At 35.6% G+C, this 20,673-nt stretch overlaps 1 protein-coding gene across 1 annotated transcript in view; it reads right to left on the bottom strand.

The window, feature by feature from the left end:
- Positions 1-20,673, bottom strand: part of rtf2 (replication termination factor 2) — a 91,586-nt gene that overhangs the window by 55,567 nt on the left and 15,346 nt on the right. The window contains exons 4-5 of the mRNA XM_056460624.1: positions 20,176-20,315; positions 13,038-13,116 (exon numbers count right to left, since the gene is read on the bottom strand). Coding sequence (XP_056316599.1) covers positions 13,038-13,116; positions 20,176-20,315 — 219 coding nt within the window. The remainder of the gene's footprint in view (positions 1-13,037; positions 13,117-20,175; positions 20,316-20,673) is intronic.

Here is a 20,673-nt window from a genome sequence, read left to right as displayed (position 1 = left end):
TATTCTCCACATTATTGCTCTAATCTGAATTATTGGTTGTATCTTTAGGTAGGTTTGCAAACATGTGTACTTATCATCGAGTCTACCTTATACTTCAGCCGTTTGCATTTATCGCGATCCCAGAAGCTCCCTGTGATCTTAACTAGCATGCGTTTTAGAATTCTAAACATAGGTTTCTATCAGGGTACACTCAAGTCGACGGCTGGTCGCCGCGGACCGCTGCTTGGAATTCAAAAATGCGTGGCACGAATATTCGGGACACTTCATGTTTCTGCCGCGCATCTTGTGCCTCAGTCAAAGTTAATTCAGTGTGCGTGGTTATTAGTTTCTGTGTACAAGCTCGGCACTTGAAACTAGCACACAGTTGGCTGTAAAACTGTACAAAGACTGTACTAGACATATGATTTTGTAATCTCTGCTTGGTCTGTGTCCGAGTCGTACATGTACGACTGAATGCTCAACCTCTCACTCCAGCTCGTTCTCGCAGTCTGCCTGTCAGACTCTGTTGCAAACGCAGAGCGGGTGAGCTCATGGCCCCGCCCCCTTGTTACATTGGCGGGAAGCCAAAACTAATTTACATGTGAAGCAACACACCCATAAATCAGCGAGCTGTGGACACGCCCCCAACATGACACTTTTTAACACATTATAATAAACAAATCTGAATTGTGTTTTAAACTGAACCTAAACTAGCACACTCAGAAGAACCATAATATTAATATTAAATCATAAAAAAAGAGGTAAACTAAGTGCCCTTTAACATAACGTATATCCACACAGCAGTGGATATTAACGTGTATTCAGTCACATTTGCCATGCAAAAACAGTACAAAGTTAAACACGCCTGTGTGTGTCTGTGCGACTCATCATCGCAGAAAGGCTTGAATTTCCATCACATCCATCATTAGGAAAGTTCTGTAGTATTTCTCACAAACATTACATGAGCTCTGCTTCCTTCATGTCTGTCACTGTGCTTTTAATCTGACACAGCCGTGGCAGAGATTGAGGCACACTCTGTCAGGCACATGGGAACGGTGGGCGGGGACAACTAGCATTAAAGGCACAGGCCACAAAAACAGATACATTGTGTTCAGAGCAGAAAATCCAATATTCCAACAGGTATAATAAATAATCTGATGGGTGTTTTGAGCTGAAACTCTACAGACACATTCTGGAGACACAAAAGACTTCTCTTAAATCTTGAAAAAGGGGTAAAATAGGTGCGGTTTAAGATAGATTGAAATGAAAGAGGAACATAGTACAACCACAACCTTTTTCAGCATAGCAAAGTTTAAACATTTAGGCAAGAGCTGTTCACATGTAAAATCTCCTTAGATGGCATTTTTTGCTTTATATTTTAAGCTTTCTGGTGTGTTTAAGCCTGGTGGCTTTCCCTGGAGTCAAACACAGTGAAAAATTACTATTCAAAAGCCAGACGTGTGTAACACAATACATGACCGCAGGTTATGATTAACAGCACCTGGAATAGTTAAACATTTGCTTACAAATGGATAACCATAAGGGGGTTATATTCTATATTCAAATCTTGCTAAATGTTTGTCTAAGCACAGCTGACTTGTTTACGCCGGTTCAGATATGATAAGAGAAGCTTCAGGATGCTGTTTGCTCATTTCCGCCTTAATACTGGAACACATTGAGACAAATGCCACACAGAAACATTAGCTGGCTGAGTCTGAAACCAATTAGACAGAGGCAGAGGACTGAGAGGTTAATGATTCACCACTGAGAGCCAGAGACATGAATGGCACACGCATTAACCATGGCTAAAGTTGGTTCAAATCCCAATTGCAAACAAACCCGAAAAATGCACCCATCATGAAAGAGAGGAGACAAGTCAAGTGGACAAAGAAACACACAACCAAAAAAGCTGACTGCTCAAAAACACGGCTTATCTTTACCTATGATTATAAATCCACATGCTTAATTGGACCTGACAAATTACATGTAAGTGTAAGTAGAGTGAAATTGACAAATAAAAGAATCTTTAGCTATTTTGGGGTTGTTTTTGATCATGATTTTATATATATTTTTATTACTATTATAATATTTATATATTTTTTTCTTCTGGAGAGAGTCTTATTTGTTTTATTTCAGCTAGAATAAAATTAGATTTATCAATAAATATAGATTTATAATTAAAAAAAAAAACGTTTAAGGTCAATATTATTAGCCCCTTTATGCTATATTTTTCCCAATAGTCTACAGAACAAACCATCATTACACAATAACTTGCCTAATAACCCTAACCTGCCTAGTTAACCTAGTTAAGCTTTTAAATGTCACTTTAAGCTGTATAGAAATGTCTTAGAAAATATACTAGTATATTTACTGTCATCATGGCAAAGATAAAATAAATCAGTTAGTAGAAATTAGTTATTAAAACTATTATGTTTAGAAATGTTGAACAACTCTTCTCTTTATTAAACAAAAATTGGGGAAAAAAAATCAACAGGGGGCTTATAATTCTGACTTCAACTGTATATATTCAATTGGTGTGTGTTTCTTGGCTGCTGGTTTAGATTGGTCATGGACAAATATATTTTTCCAACATGTTCCAACTGTTTTAAACCATTAAATTGTTTAAAGCATTAATATGTTAGGTCCACTAGAGCAGTAGTTCCCAAAATTTTATAACTCGTGACCCTCTACACCAAACAGATATGTTTCCGCAGCCCCCCTGAAATTTTCTGAATGGACCCGCTATTTGTGTCAGGTTAGTAACTTGGTTAGTGGAAGTGTTTACTTAATAAACTGCCAATGATTTGAATAAATATAAAATGAACACAACAGATCATCAAGGCCAGAGATAAAAAAGGAAAAACCAATATCCTGGCACTTGGCAGACACCATATGCTGGTAGAATGTCAACAGATCCATCAGAAAGCAGGCAGAGAATTCAAATGACTTTTTACTCATTTAGCTTTGGTCTCAATCCTGCACAATGTCCATGTAAAAAATGCACATGTACACGTGGCCTTGTTGAGTGTAACTACAGTAACGTCGGAAAACACGATGCATGCACCACGGTCGACTGGATAAAACGCTTTCGCTATAGGAGAATCAGGCATACATGTGCGGCAACTCATCACTCGCTGCTTCCTGAGTGAAAGGGTGTTAATGTGTCATTGCTTCTGTGAGTTACACTGAAAAAAGTGTTGCATGCAAAACTGTTGCAAACAATTTATTTGTGTTGAATTTAAACAAACAAATTAAATTTAATAATGTTCAACTTAATTTGTTTGTTTAAATTCAGCCCAAATAAACTGTTTACAACCACTCAACGTAAAAAAATTTGTAAATCCAAGGAATCATTTTTGAATAATTTTTTTAGTGTAGATAAATACCAATATATTTGCCTTTTTAAATCACTGTTTTTACATAGGTCTATCTCCATTTCGCAGGACTGCCGCAGATTATTTCGAGCAATCTCTTAAGCAAGTTAAGCATTTTACTGCCCACATCAGCTAATTTTCTCAACAAAAGTATTATCTTACTTCTCAAATCTCTGCTAGTGCAAGTCCCTAGTACAGACAAGCAGTCAAAACCAGCAGAGAACTAATGCTAGAGCACTGAGAGCACTGATAAGTTTTCAGCAAAAAAAAAAAAGTTTAATTAGAAGGTTGGTATCAAACCAAACGAATAGTGAGTGCATAGTAATGAATTATTATTATTTTTTGTCACTTAAACATCATAATATTCATAATACATTAAATTATGACTAGAACTTTTTACATGTGTTGAAAATTTTGAGGGTGACATGGTGGCGCAGTAGGTAGTGCTGTCGCCTCACAGCAAGAAGGTCACTGATTTAAGCCTCGGCTGGGTCAGTTGGCATTTCTGTGTGAAGTTTGCATGTTCTCCGGGGTTTCCTCTGGGTGCTCCGGTTTCCCCCACAGTCCAAAGACACACGGTACAGGTGAACTGGGTAAGCCATGTATGTGAATGAGTGTGTATGAATGTGCTTTCCAGTAATGGGTTGCAGCTGGAAGGGCATCCACTGCCCAAAACATATGCTGGATAAGTTGGAGGTTCATTCCGCTGTGGTGACCCAGGGACTAGGGACTAAGTCAAAAAGAATGAATGAAGTGAAGGAAAATTGTATTTCTATTAATAACAGCTGGCAGCCCCCCTGCAATACCATCACGGTTGAAAACCACTACACTAGAGAAACAAAACAAAACAAAAATCTAAAGAAAACAAGTGAAAAGAAAAGAAAAACAAAACAATACAAAAATGCTCATATTTATTGAATGAGAACAGAAAAATTGCAAATAAATTAAGTATCAATATAAATATATTATATATAATATAATATAAATGATAACTTCAGGCCAAGTTTTTTTATAAACTAGTAATATCATCTAACTTCACAAAACGTTAAGGTATTAAATTTCCGGCGCACACTATAACACTGATTAAATAAGAAAATTAAGATCAGATAACTTCAAGAGGATAATGAAAAATGTGCACTTAGTCCTGCGGCTTTATTTATAATATACATAGAGCACTCGTGGTCATTCAAAAGCGAAGGCGTAAAAATTGCATGCATGCATGCATTCAAAGCCATTTCATTATTTTGCATATGACAGCGGCTTCCTCATATAAGCGCACATGAATCACTGAATCATTCAATCAAAAATCCAATAATTCACTGAATCACTGACCCAAATGATTGTTCAAAAACATTGCAGTGTTGCTGTGAGAAGCACAAATGTTCAAGCTTTGTTTGGAACTATTTGCATTGGGCACATAGAAAAAAAAAGACAATATTGCATCTAAAACATCACAGTTGATATTAACTTATTGTTTGATTTATAAAATCATAAACACTTTCTTGTGTGATTTGATTAAATTAGATCATTTCATTCATTCAATCATTCATTATTTCATCAACTAATATTATTGTCTTATGACGTTGTGTGCCTGCTGGGCAATAACTAGATGCACTACAGAATGTTGCGTTTCCACACATCCCCAAATTACATGTAAATGCATCAGCTTTTTACAGCATAGTACTCACTACTCTTGAGTAATTTTAAAAGGTCTCCTTTTTACTCATACTTTGAGTAATATTTACAACAGATACTTTTACTCTACTTGCACTACATTTGTAGGCAAGTAATGGTACTTTTACTTGAGTATCATTTTTCAGTGCTCTTTCCATCACTGCATTTAACCAAAATTGTAGCAGTTGTAGAGTTTCATGTATGATTGACATTAGAAATAAGATCTGCTTAGTTTATGTTAGCTTGCATCCAAACATAACAAATACAGCTTTTATTTTTAAAGATGTATGTGTTCAAATTAACAATAACATGAAGCATTTTCAATGATATCTGCACAATTATCATAAAGTAAACAAATGAATTAACCATTAACATTTCCCCTGGTTATTGATTTTCTAAGTTTTCAGGAAGGCCATTAGCATATAGCTGTTGCAACAGGAAGATAAACAGATAAGATGCAAGCAATAAAAGGCCACAACATTCAAAGGGTAATGCAAGCATCGAATGTCATCCCTTTTCTCAGTAAATCTATTTCTAAAGGTGCTATTGGCACGACATTTTCACCAGATGCTGCTAACAAATCAAGTAATCCATACATACAAAGAAAACAAAACAATTGTGTTCATAAATTAAGTTATGTGTAGGGCCACGCAAAATCAGCAGATTTACGCAGATTCTATTTATTTGTGTAAATCTATGTACATTTATATTTATTCAGTTTTTCAGTAATATTTCAGTAATATTATTGACTAATATGAAAGTGTTCATTTGAATTATCTACAATACAGTTTGTAAAGTAATATTTTCTGTCTTTTAGTAGATATATTATACGATAGACCTGCTTAGTTTACCAAATAATTGGATCTATATGGATTTGCATTGTTAAATAAAAATTGGATTTGCAACATTAAATAAAAATTTAAAAAGCTATTATTTTATTTCATATATAAAAGTTTTTAGTTGAGATACTCCCAAAATAATTCTGCATAAAGCCTCATTCACACAAGCGACTCGCAGTGGCAAAGCGACAAGCGACCGTTCATTTCAACAGAGAGCGAGCGACTTCCGGCGACCTCCGTTGACGTGAGTGACATCGACCGTTGGTGGCCAGGTGGCCGTGTTGAGCGACAAGACAAAGTTGAGAATTCTTCAAGTTTATGCAAATGAAGAGCAAATTTCTTATAGCCAATAGGAGCATCAGTAGAGCTCAGTGATCCTCTTACAGCCACTAGGAGCACCAGTAGAGCTCAGTGATCCTCTCACAGCTCGCTCAGAGGCCGGTTGTATTCATGCTGTATATACACTTACACAGACCTGAGTTTGCAGCTACAAAGCCGCTGCTAGTCTGAATGAGGCATAAATCCATAGATTTTATACAAAATTTTCGGCAGAAACAGCAAAAAATTTCTGCAGATTCTGTCTGGCCCTAATTATGTGTAATAACATGGAATGACACAGTGAAAACATATTAAACATACTGAAATGTATTTAATTCTACATCCAGTAGTCTTTAATATGTGCCCAAAAATACCAAGCACATATTTGTGGGTTCTCAAAAAATGTACACCAGGTCACATTTTCCCAATGAGTATGTGTTGCCTTCATTGGTAGCTTCAAGAAACCGTTAGTATGGAGTTACTTGACTTTTCTCAAACAAGTTGAGAGTTTGCTTAACTGTCTTTCGGAATCATTGTCTTGTGGAAAAGTCCACCCATGGTTCATCATCCTGGTAGATGACAGCAGATTTATATCAAGAATGTAGATTTTTTTTCCATTCATCCTTCCTTTAGTAAGGTGAAGTTTGTCATTAAGTCATGATGTTCTGATCAGATGATATTTTCCCAGAACTTCACAAACTTTTCTAACTCAGTGGTTCTCACTTGGGGGTCACGGGAAAATGTCAGGGGGTCACATGGGGATTTCTAAAAGTCAAATATATTTAATAAACTATAAAAATTACCACATTTTAACAATAACCCACAGAAGATTCTTTTTAAATTGTTGTTTTAATACTAAAAAACTACAACATGCAAATGAAAAGCCATTACATTTTGTTTTCATAGGATTGAAGTGTTTACGTTAGATTACCAATATCGCAATAGTGTCAGCTGCAGCAGACTGATTTTATAGCACTGGGTTAAACTTTCTTACACCTTTATGGCAATCAAATACATTAAAAATAAATACAGGCCACACGAAGTATTGAGAATGATCTATGTTTGGCGGTCTCCAAAATTAAACCAAGAATAATAGACTTGTGCGGAAAACATCGTGTCCACCAGTCTCTTTAGCTGAGGTTAATATTTAATTAAATTAATAAATGACTATAAAAATGATATGGTTGTTAGACTGTTGCACTTTTTTGTGTTGTCAATATGCTCGTGTTTATATAGGCCTATTGTTGTGTATGCAACGTTTGTACATTTATAACCACCTCAGAGGAATTTGGCGGTCGCGAGTCACTGTCAATGTTATTTTAGGGGTTGTAGGCTGAAAAGTTTGGGTACTTTAAGCATCAGCAGGCTTTTTCTTCAGCTTCCATGGATATCGTGCATACAGGGCATTGTGGTTTTCTTAGAAATAGTTGTACCTGCTAATTCTTGGTGTTTCTAAAATGCTCCTCATGCAACTTTTCAGATCACTCGTTTCACTCCTCTGTCAGAAACTTTGCACACGGAGATGGCTGATTTACCGTCAAATTATCTTCTTTGATTATGACCCACAAAAGTGCTTACTGGAATATTCAGAAGTTCTTTCTAACCGATGCAATCAATATGTTTAGCAACAATTAAGTTGTGAAGGTTTAAGAGAGCTCTTTGCTTTCCATATCATGATTCTTGTGAACCAGCTAATTTAAATTTCCACTGACATGCAGGATCACCTTCTTTCTTTTTTTTGCAAATTTGTTTGGGTCATATGACAGAAATATGATGATTCTGTTTTGCATAAAACCAAAGAATATTCAGTACAACTGATACTGTATTCTAGGGCTCAGGGAACCAACATTTTTAAGATTATGAATATGCACATCAATAACTGTCTGGTTAAGCTCAGCTACTAAATAGGACCTCCAAAGACTACGTCGAATAGTTCGGACTGCTGAGCGAATCACTGGTACAACCCTTCCTACTCCTCAAGAACTGTGCTTATCCAGAGCGAGCAGAAGGGCTGCCAAAATCACTCTGGACCCCTCACACCCAGCACACTGCCTCTTTGAACTTTTACCTTCTGGTCGACGCCACAGTACACTGCGCACCAGAACAGCCCGACACAGAAACAGTTCATGAACACTTGATGATAATAATTGTGGAGCCAACATCACTACTTGCTATACACTTTTATACACATATACACTTATTTAACAACACACTTTACATGCCAATTTGCACATAACAGCTGCACATATAACGTTGTATATAGTAATAAACACGTACATACACTTGTCAATCTGTATATTTGCACTCACTACTTACTTCTATTTTATTTTTTTTATATATATTTATTATCTGTTTTTTGTCCTGTCTCTGTTATCCTGTTGCACTGTAGAAGCTCTGTCACCAAAACAAATTCCTCGTATGTGTGAACATACCTGGCAATAAAGCTCTTTCTGATTCTGATTCTGATGAATTAAGAGTATAAATATGCTTTTAAGTTCTTCTTGTCTCAAGGGTTTACATGATCTTAACAAGCAAAACAATTCAACAATATATCAATTAAAATTATCAGTAGTTTTGTGTATCCGTACATCACATGGCAACATTCAACACAAAGTACCTCACGTGGGAAACAATAAAATGGGTAACTAACATAAATCAAGCAATCTAGTAAGAAGAGGGCATGAAGTGTTGGCAAAATAACTCATTAGGAGACTAGAGGGGAATATTATAATTATTATTATTACAATTATTATTATTATTATAACCTTTACCTTATTTTTTTAACCTTTTAGAGACATTAAGATTAAAACTCTCTTTTACAAGAGCGTCCTGGCCAGGATAGGCAGTATACATGTCGCATGGGTCTAACAGACAATAAAACCAAAACAAATGAACAGTTAACATGAATCACACATTGACAAATAAACTAGTCAAAACATCTACAAGCCTGTTTTTCAATGTCTCAATCATTTATACTCTTTTTTTTTAAAAGCATTTAGTGAAATCAATTCTTTAGACTGCAACTTTGTTTGGAGATTATTCCATGCAAAAGGTGCTGCCTATTTAAAAGCCTTTTTTCCCCATCTCAGTCTGCACTTTAGGAACAGACAGCAAATAAATATCCTGTGACCGAAGGCCATAGCTAAGGACAGGTTTTTTACAAATGTAATTCTGGAGATATGATGGGATTATAGATTTGTAAACAAAGATATGCCTATGATGGAGCCTACAAATAGACAAAGCAGACCAACCTACCCTAGTATACAACACACAATGAGGAGTAAGAGATTTAAAATTAGTTATAAGTCTTAGTGCACCATAGTAAACAGTATCCAATGCATGCAGACTCTGAGACGAAGCATGCATATAGATAACGTCAACGTAGTCCAATATCAACATAAATGTTGCATCAACCAGCTTCTTTTTAGCATTAAAAGAAAGGCAGTTCTCAATTCTAAAATAAAAGCATAAAATCACTTTTAAGTTTTAATAATATGGGTTTTGCCATTCAATCTTCTTGCACAAAATCAATTCAAGCACTTTCAAAGACATATATCAATGTATTTTTATTTTCAAAAACCTTCCAGGGCATGGAAAATTTACACAATCTCCTGGAAAGTTTTTACTGATAGATTACAGATGGTGTCTTGAGTTTCCCTTCCTATCTGAACCTCCCTTTCGTTGTGCGTTTCAATACATTTACCTTTGTCATTTAATAGTATTACACATAACTTAATTTCTACATGTATTAGTTTTATTTTCACTGCATGTATAGATTACTTGGATTGTTTCCAATATCTGGTAAAAACTTCATGTCAATAGCACCATTAAATATATAGTTGAAGTCAAAAATAGTAGCTCTTCTGTGAAATTTTGATTCTTTTTTTATACTGTAATTCCCAAGTGATGTTTAACAGAGCGAGGAAACTTTCCCAGTATTTCCTATAATATTTTCCTTCTGGAGAAAGTTTGATTTCTTTTTAGAATAAAAGCATTCTGACATTTTTTTAAATAAAATTTAAGGTCATTATTATTAGCCCCTTTAAGATTTTTGTCCATTGTCTAATGCAAGGGTTTTCAAACTGTGAGGTGTGCCAGCATCTATTAAGTGGGGCACGAGAATTTGAGGCGTACACTCGACTAAATTATTCTGCCGATTTTTGTGTTCACTAGAGGGAATCTGATTAACGTTAGTTCCACAGCTAACTATCAGGCACCTGTAGAGTTAATGCATTCGAGTAAAACATGTACAAATAAAATGGACTGGGTGCTTTTTAAAATTAATGACAGTGAATGAAAGTAAAACCGGTGAGCGTCTGACAAAAAAAAGAGCACTTCTGAATCAAATCAGCAGGATGCCGTTCAGGATCTTTCACTTACTTTGAAGATATACTGACTACGATTGCACGGACATCAGTAATAGTTATTTGCCTAAATCTGAATAAGACAATAATTTATTAAGGTGTTACGTGAAGTGCTTTTTGAATGTTGCATCACTATACTATCCATGTTTCCAGCAGACTCTTATGTAATTTTGTGTGTTTCAACTTTAATTTTTCAACTTTAACTGCAGTTCGGGAGTTTCACTTTTACTAATGAACATTTAATTCATGTCCCCATGACAAACTGGGGAATTAGACAGGAATATGGAGTAAGGACTGCTGGAAGAGTGTTGTTTTAATGGAATTAGATAAAACACGCCGAAAGGAAAGTAAAAAAAAACTTCCGCATTTCTTGATGTGCGTGTCTGCGGTCTTGACAGCCGTGTGTGTGGATCTTGTCGCAAAATGCGGCACAAAGTTCTACATGGCGGTTATACTTTGATTGCAGTGTTTACTTCAATAATGCCACTAATATACGCATACTACATGTCTTAATTCCATTTCTGTTTAGTTCAATTATGACTTTAGTCGGATTAAGGTAATCAGAAATCGCTGTTTACATGGTAGACTCTTAATCAGAGTATTGTCTTTATCATATTAAATCATATTAAAGTATTGCTGCTCATGTAAACAAACTCAATGTTCGACTCAACCACACCATCAGGGTTCTGCAAACTTGGATTTCTGTATGTACGTACATCAAAAGCAAGTATGCTATGGCTTATGCTTATTGACAGTGGAAGATGATTTGTGGTTAGTCATGTCAGGAATCAAACCACAGATTAGCATTATCATTAATTACAGATTAGCTTGTAATTAATGCTATGCACTTTAAACGCAGCAAGTAATATGTGAATGATGTTTGCGCATACATTATAATTTTGGCTCGGGTGAGGGGTGCCTGGGGGGCGTGAGTGAAATTGAACAAACTTGGTGGGGGTGTGTCCTAAAAGTTTGAAAACCCCTGGTCTAATGAACAAACCATTGTTCATCAATAACTTTTCTTATTATCCTAACTATGGACACCAATTTTTTGGAACCGATCTGATCCAGATACCAAATTTCTGAGTATCAACCGATACAGATCAGATCTTGATACTGTGCTGTTTTATTTTTAATTTTTAAACATAATACAGTTTCTAGTTCTGGTGATAAACTCAAATAATTTATCTTTTTCAGTAAAAAATAACTAAATATAGGATTTATAGGTCTATTTTTGTCTGAAAAATTATTTTCTGTCTGAAGAATTATCTTTTTAGAACAAATTTCTTGGGTATAATTTGTATGATACAAATAATTAACTTTTTGTTGGTCAGTCATCTACAAAATAAACAAGAATATTTGAGGTGAAGTTCAAAACAACTTATATGCTTCAGTGCCAAAACACAAACTGGTCTGCTAAATAAAATATATTAACATAAATAAAATTACATGGAAACATTTACAGTTTCAGCGTATTAATTTAATCAACTACGGTGACCACAATGAGCCAGGCTTTACAAACTATTCGCAGCACTAAAAGTCTTCCTCTCGGAAGAATAAACTCGGTCGGAAGGATGAGAGAAACACATTGTGAGAATAATTTTACGGAGAAACACATGTCAAGTCTGCACAGCCGGTGCGTAAATGAAGCGCTTGATGCATTACTGAGACAATCTGTCCAATGTATTATTGAGCCTTTTCTCATTTAAAGTTTCATGTAGGCCTACTTTGTGTGTGAAGAGCAGGTAATAACGCTTTCTACTCCAGTGCTGTGCGATCTGCTGATCTAACACTGCAACATGACTTATAAATAACAACGAGCTCTTTGTTGCAGGTCAAAATGAACCCATTTAATGCAAAGCTAAATGCATTTCTCTTCTGATTATTTAAACTAATAGGAACAAATATTGGAGAACGTTTTTTTGTGTTGTCATAAACAAACGTGGCACACAGTTTGAATTGTGAATGAATGGAGAATGATTGACAGGCGCAGCGGAGGGAAGCACCGAAGATTGGATTTGTATCGGTACCAGCTGGCCGATACCCGATCCAGCAAAAAAAAAAATTCGGTATCGAACCAATCTCAAATCCAAGTATCAGGATCGGTGTATCCCTAATCCTAACTTGCCTAATTAACATCATAACCTATAAGTCTATAAACTGCACAGTAGTATCTTGCAAAATAACTAGTAAAATATTATGTTCTGTCATAATGGCAAAGACAATTTAAACGAGTTATTAGAAAGTAGTTAAAATTATAATGTTTAATAATGTGTTGAAAAGTTAATAAGAGACTAAGCCGACGTAAAATGAATGAATGAATGAATGAATGTGTAAAATAAAACCCCTCTCTCAGTTAAACATTTTTTAAAGAATGAACATTTTACAGGAGGGCTAATTATTTTGACTTGTAAAATCACTGATAAAAAAGGTGATGTGTTCAATACTTTTTTCCCAGGCTTTATTCAAGAACATCGTGTTTCACTCACCTTATGGCAGATCACAGTCTTGACCTCTCTGATCGCTCTCTCCGAGAAAACACACCCACAGGTTTGCAAGAAGAAAAACCTCAAAGACAAAAGAACTGAAGTTAAAACCTCAAGAAACAGGAAAATGTCAAGAGCAGGTTTCATTTTGGGGTAACATACTGAACATGGAAAGTGAACACATATTTTCCATTACGTTAGCGTTGAAACTTACAGTTTTTCTCAGTGGCTTTGGTGCACTTCTCACAACACTATTTACATTTGCACAACAGTTAATGCATTTCTCAAAACAATTACTTGCTCAAAATGGAGAGCTCATTTCTCAAAAGCAAGTATTGATGTCAATGAAAGTGAAAAGATGAAAAAGACGAAAAGTCCTGACACCATTGTTTATGAACAAGATAGTCCAATGGCTTTTTCGTGTTTTCATTATGACAGTTTACTCCGTAAACTTTTTCCAATGCAAAAAAAGTCAGATTTTGTGTGACACTTCCTGAAAATGCTCAAGACAGCACTAGATACTATTTGCACAGCCATTTGAAAACTACAGTAAAGTTAGACATCACTGCATTTAGTGAGGTATCTGAGTACAAGACACCGAATGTGTGTGTATGTTTCACATTTTTACTGCATTAGCAATTCTAATTTATTCACAACATTGTGCAAAAGAATAAATACACCCTTGTTTACAACAAACATAAACTTCCTTTGGGTAGAGCTGTGCACAACTGTGAACAATACTGCAGTACATATTGGAACTGAACCTACAACATACGCAGGTCTGTAGATCCTTCATGAATCTTTTATTTATTTATTTTTTCATAAAATTAGCTTGACAGATTTTACAACTAGTTCAACATTTTTGTATGTAATGACTCAAGTGATGAAATGAGGACTATTAGTTTTATATGGAATGACTATTCAGCATTCACAAGTTTAGTTAATTTTGACTGACATGACATAAGCGTATTATAATATTATAAAACAGCAGAGAGTTGTTTGAAAGCAATTGATGCATGTCCAAAAGTATTTGCAATTAGTTGGAAGTAATGAGAAACTGCTACTGTAATGTGCACAAATGACTAATTGCTTTGAGGAAAGCATTAACTGTTGTGTAAATGCAAATAGTGTTGTGAGAAATGCACCAAAGCCACTGGGAAAAACTGCAATAAAGATGAATAAAATCTGTAATAAACGTGTTTTTCATTGCTCAAGTAATTGATAATGGATTTTTGATTATAAAGTGAGATGTTGAATGACAATGATCACGTTAGATTGAGTCAAATCTTCATAAATTAATTCTTGTATGTATTATAGCCAGTGTTTTATTTTATAGCTTATTGGACACAATACAATTCATTCATTACAAGTTGTTACTAGCATTAAAGTCACATACAATAGCAGAATAGAATTTTTTTTCATCACGTAGTCAAATTTTTTGTTGTGTGTGTTAGACTACAGGAATGGAAAAAGTTATTTACTTCAGTATAAAACAGCCACTGTCATACCCGTCAACCATCCTGTTTCACCAGGATTCTCCCATATTTTACAATTCTATCCCGCTTTCATCCCGTTCCAGTATATTTCTTCTGTATTTTTAATACTTCTCTGAAAAGTGAAAGTAGCATCAAAAGCCGAGAACTGTTAAAGAGTATTATCCTTTCGCTTTAATTTGGCATGTTGAAATTAATATCAAAATGACCACATTCACTTCATTTCCATTAAAGCTGTGCGACAACCGTTGCCCTTCCTATGCAACCTCTGAATCAGTCCAGCCATTTTGGTGACTGACGGACGCACTTTGTAATGATAAAAACACTTTTCCCAGATCAGCTTCTGTACATGCGATTTGAAAAGAAGAGAAAGTGGACACTTTTGGATTTTGGTGGGTTTTTAAACAGACAAATTAGTGCTGGGCAATAATTCGATATCGGTAATTATCACGATATATATTTGTTCGATAAAATGATAATGACAGTTCGATAAGTGTTCGATAATATTTACACACTATGCGTAACGCTGCACTGGCATTTTGCAGCCTGCCCTTCCGAGTGCCGCGCACAGTACAAGTTTACAGCCATACAGAGTTAGTTGCACTTGGAGGAGTAAGAAAAAAATAAGGCAAAAAATGTCAGTCACAGACATTGTTTACAAGAAACGTCACTAGACTTTAGTAGTCTGGAGCTACTTAATTTTTTGCAATCCGAAACAAAACAGAGCAACGTGACAGAGCAAACTACAGACGACTCGTGTCAAAGGCAACACCACAAACCTGTTTCATCATTTAATCATAATGTCACCCTTATGAAGATGCTAAGAAATTACAGACCCAAACAAGTGTTGATAAACCAGCGCAACTACCCAGCAGAGTTTCATGTAATCATTTTTGAAAGCCGTGCCTTATGAGAAAAAAACCCTTAAAGAGCCCATATTATAGATGAAATAGGGTCATATTTAGGTTGTAAGGGTCTCCAACAACAGTCTAATATGCATGCAAGGTCAAACAACACTTTGATGGTCTTATAATATGCATTTATTTTTACCTAGTTATCCCAGCGACTCCCATATGAATCGTTCAGCGATTCATTTGTTCCCAAACCCGTCCTCAGCGCGAAGCTAATCTGCGCTGATTGGACCAATGACAGGCTGCTGCGATTGGTCGACGACACTGACAGGCTTCAGGGCAAGACAGAGTGAAATGCCCAGCAGATTATCAACAATATAAAAGTAGTCACAGTGTACACACGCTTCATAGTGGATTTTGGCTGCCAGTGGGTGAATGTAAATATAGACGATGGACTAGAAAATACTGACGACTAACTATTTTATCAAGCAAAAAGTCCAAGAACTGGCGAGGATATGTCCTAGCAGTCTACTTGCTCTTTTTACACACACGCACACACAGGGCCGGCGCGTCCAGAATAGAGACGGCGCGGCGGCGACACCTCCCTCCCCCTCCGCGTCCTCAGTTACATCCGCGATTACAACCCTAAGATTTCAACCGCGACACCCCCTAAAGTCCTCACTTTACAAACGGGTCCCTTTGATCACCCTTTGCCTAGAGCTTTACCCTATTCAGAGACACGCACACACACACATCAACCTCCTAAGAGGAGACACTCACACAAACGACCGTCCTCAGAGGAGCCACACACACACACACACACATAGCTGACTATCCATAAACAAAGCGGCACGCGTCGCGTTTTCAACGTAGCTTTACACGCGATATGAGAATATAAAGAGTTAACCTGATACAGCACACGCGGTTACAAGTAACAAAACACAACTAAATGCATAATTTGCAAGCTAGAGTAAACGAGGCAACAATTTTAATCGCACGTACTTACACTGGTGAAATGGGGGAAGAAACTGATTCATGATCCACTGATCCTTGTTCTGACAGTCTATACTGATCCTTCCTTTAACAAACTGAAGAAGTCTTCTTTGTAAGCAGGTAGTTTCCAGAGGCTCTCGATCTGCTCAAGGCTAGGCTATATGCTAAGGTTTCATCTTTGGGTGAACTGTCAATAATCTCCATCTGCACAGCGTGACTTCATTCTACCGGTGTCTGTGTGTGTCTCTGTGTGTGTGTGTCTCTGTGTGTGTGTGTGAGTGACTTTTTTCTGTTAGTGGGCGGAGCCGCAGGTTTCAAATCTCCCGGGCTTGCGCGTGCAACTACTTGTGTTTCGTAGCTGCGTCATCGCGAAACACCTAATAACTCGTTATCAAGACGACTCGTTTGAAGCACTATGAGTCGACTCTTTTATAGATGAATCAATAGTTTTAAACACTGTACACTTACAGATTTAAGCCTTAGCTGGATATTTCACTTCACTTAGAGCTGTGTGACACATTACATGGAAGGGCATTTTCAAAAACCCATAATATGGGCTCTTTAAACACAGACGAATGACAGACAACACAATCTCAAACGCATCTCACTGAACACTTGATACTTGCTGTAAACTAAAAGCTGCATTATTTAAGGGCATTTATTACAACGTTGATCGGATCTTTTTTTGTCAAGCTTATGTTTCCTTTTTAATAAGCTATTAGGATATTTTGTAATACCACTATTGTCCCTTATGGACAGTAAAATAAGCAGCCTTTATGAAGGACATAATCACCGCGGAGAAATCAGATGCTCAAGACAAAATCTTTAAAATAATGACATATTAAAAATGCAGCAAATACATGACGTGTGGATCATTAATTAAATCCTTATTTTCCACTGAGTGAAGCATCATCCACCTGCAGTTGTTTAAGATGGGCACGAACTAAAAATATATATTTTTCTTTGAAAATGTATCTTTTTGCAACGAATTTTGTTATGTATAACGTGTAACTTAATTTTGATGTATATTTTGTTGGTCAGTTATCTACAACATAAACAAGAAGAACGAATAACATCTGATGGGAAGCGCTTTAAAACAAGCCCGCTATAGTACAGGGCTCGAAATTGCGACCATTATGGTTGCATATGCGCCCGAAATTGTATTCAAAACAAAGCCTGCAATGCCTGCCCCGCCTTCAAGCTCTTCTCATTGGCCCACTGCGCTAGAACAGAATGCAAATGGATTGGTTAATATCAGCTGTCAATCACTCAGTTCCGATGACAGAGAGCTACATTCGCGAAAATGTAAAGGTCTGGATACGAGAATGAAAACAACACTGACAGATTTAGTTTTAGAAACCACCTAAAGTTACAAATAATGGCACATCTGATTAATGATCATGTGGTGAATGTCAATACAGCATTTACACTTTTCGAAGAGTGGATAAAAGACTTCCAGTGGTTAAAGTCCGCTATGAAAATCACTAAAGCCATTCACCGTAAAGCCGGTGGGACGGAGTTTTCAAGGTAACAGTGTTTGCCACATCTATACATTTTAAGCACAAGATGTTCTAACGTTATTTAATCCTTCATTTAATTGTCACGATGCTGTCAGTCGTGCGATTGGCACCGCGTTCACCATCGCTAAAGAGCATGCATTCACTGAGATGAAACTAATATTGCAGCTCATGAAAAGACCGTTACTGCTATTAAGATGGCGTATGCAAATATTAAGTTATATGTCAATGTCATCTGTGCAATATCAGACACCACCCGCGAGAACATCATAGTTATTATTGTTAATTCAGTTAATCTCATTCACGTCAAGCAGTGCATGCAGGGCCGGTGAGCGCATGCAGATTTTTGTTTATTTGTTAATTGTGATTAGAGTGTCAATATATAATAGAATCTGTTAGTATAATACGTGTAGTAACAGTGCTCATTATTTTTGGTGGGTGCAACTAAATTTTGTCTGGTGTGCCTAAATTTTTGAAGTTAGGAGCACCGGTGCAACCAAGAAAAAAGGTTAATTTCAAGCCCTGTAGTATATGCTTTAGCACCAAAACAATCGATTAAACTGTTTTCACGGTTTCAGTTTAATTCATTAACGAAGCACGGTTTAAGCAACATGAGCTGGACAGTCTTTACAAGCTATTCGCAGCACTGATAGTAATTTAACATTACCTCGGAAGAATAAACTCAGTCTGAAGGATGAGAGCTCAGAAACTCATTGGGTGAATGGAGAGGCTCCCCGCATGTCTCGCCGTGATGCGCGATTTATAAAATGACTCTGCATAGGCCTATTCATGCCAGTCTGTGAGATAAAATTGGTTAAAACACCTGAGCATATAACGAAGATCTGCATGCAACCTGCAATATGTGATGTCAAGATAGTGCCTCCTTAAGTAAGGTAATCTACACACTCTTGATTATGTAATGCGTGGACGCGTCTCACAGCGCAAAGCATAACTAAACCTTTAAATGTCCATGCTTAATCAGTCATCGATAAGGTCTATCAATTAAAAGGTTATTGACATCAATAGATCATCAAATAATCGTCAGCATCCCTAAATAAAATATATTGAAGGATATTTCACCCTAAATTCACCGTGCTGCCCATTAAAAGGAGAGTTCATCCAAAACTGAAAATTCTGTCACCATTAACTCACCTTTTACATGTTCCAAACTTGTTTTATTATTTTTTTTTCTGATGTTCAACAATAATATCCAATAACTTGAAGGTAAAGTCTTTGATTGTTGAAAACTTGAACAGTAAATGCTAAATTAAGATTGTTCTTTTGTTTATTCTTTTATTATTTATATAGTCAGACAGCTGAAACATTTCACAAAATGTGTTAAATCAGCTTCACAAAGTGATTGGCATGCTGAAAATCCTATAAAATTAATAGATATAAAGATTTAACATTTATCGTGATAATTATCGATATCGACTGATATGAAAATGTTTTTTTTTTTGCCATATTGCCCATGCCCAAGACAAACACACTTAATATTAAGTAAACATGTCCATCATGGCATGTTTTATTTTAAACACAAATAATTTTATCTTAAATGAGCATGAACAGTTCCGAAAGTAGGCCTAAACGAATGCTTTCATTATAGATCTGTTGATTCTGGACACCTCTGTTATCAAACAAAACAGTGGATCAAAATGAGAGATTCGCTGCTCTTCACTAAATACTTTAACTTTTGTAAAATTAGCCCATATTTTTATATCCCAATGTTGACAGGTATGGACTTTTGTCACATTTTAGATAAAATAACCTATAAAAAAATGTCAAACCAAGTAATATTTTGCTTTTTATAACACAACACAAATTGGTGTATAAAGTATGAGCAAATTAATCTATAAGTTATTTTCATATGAATACCTTGTGGTCAAGATTGCTTTCAATACCATTGTTATAAATAGTTTGAATCTGGTTTATTTCTATATTTTTATTCAGATTTGAACATTTTGTTATAAGTCATTCTAATTAGATATTTATTTATATAGTGGAAATTGTAGTTTTGAAATTGTAGTATTAAATAAATACACTTTTTTGTTAACATTTAAGGTACGATCATTTGTTTTATCTATAACATTTATTTATGCTCATTATTTATGAAAACAATCAGGTATTATTTCAATACTGAAGTGTTTTATTATGAGACATTTGTAGTTTTCATTTTTTTGTCATCCAAGTTGCACTGCCCTGTGATAATTAAACAAAGTTTATAAAGTTTTTATAATTAAATAAAGCCATATTTTATCTTGGCTATGATTTGTGCTGGTGGTCTTACTTGTGTTTTCCACTCATCTCCAATCCCACAACAGGACAGATGAACATGGCGAGGTGCATGTCTTCATAACAGTCTCCTTTAATATTTCTCCTTTCACCTTCCCATGCTGGATTGTCAGTCAGATTCAGCTCCTTCACATCCTGTCCAACACACCAAGGTCACCACATTTTACTAAAAACTACATTTCATAACTTTAAATATTGTAAATATCAGCTCTAAATAAATAAAGTTAAAATTACATGCTTCAGCTTGCTGCCAAAATAAACTAAAACCAAACTATTAGTAAAAACCATACAGCTAAATCTACTACTTTAAATATATTTTATTTACTGAAAAAAACAAGCAAAATTATTATTATTATTATTATTATATGTAGCTGCCATGAGAACATTTCTCATTCAGGACTCGAATTGATGCACTTAATTTAATCTTAATCTAACAAAAACATTAATAAATTATAAAACAAGTATATATTAAAACTACAAATGACATAAAAAA

Source organism: Danio aesculapii, chromosome 6 (genome assembly GCF_903798145.1).
Source record: "Danio aesculapii chromosome 6, fDanAes4.1, whole genome shotgun sequence".
Lineage (NCBI taxonomy): Eukaryota > Metazoa > Chordata > Actinopteri > Cypriniformes > Danionidae > Danio > Danio aesculapii.
The sequence above is the reverse complement of the archived record's forward strand: the minus strand, read 5'-3'. Positions and strand labels throughout refer to the sequence as shown.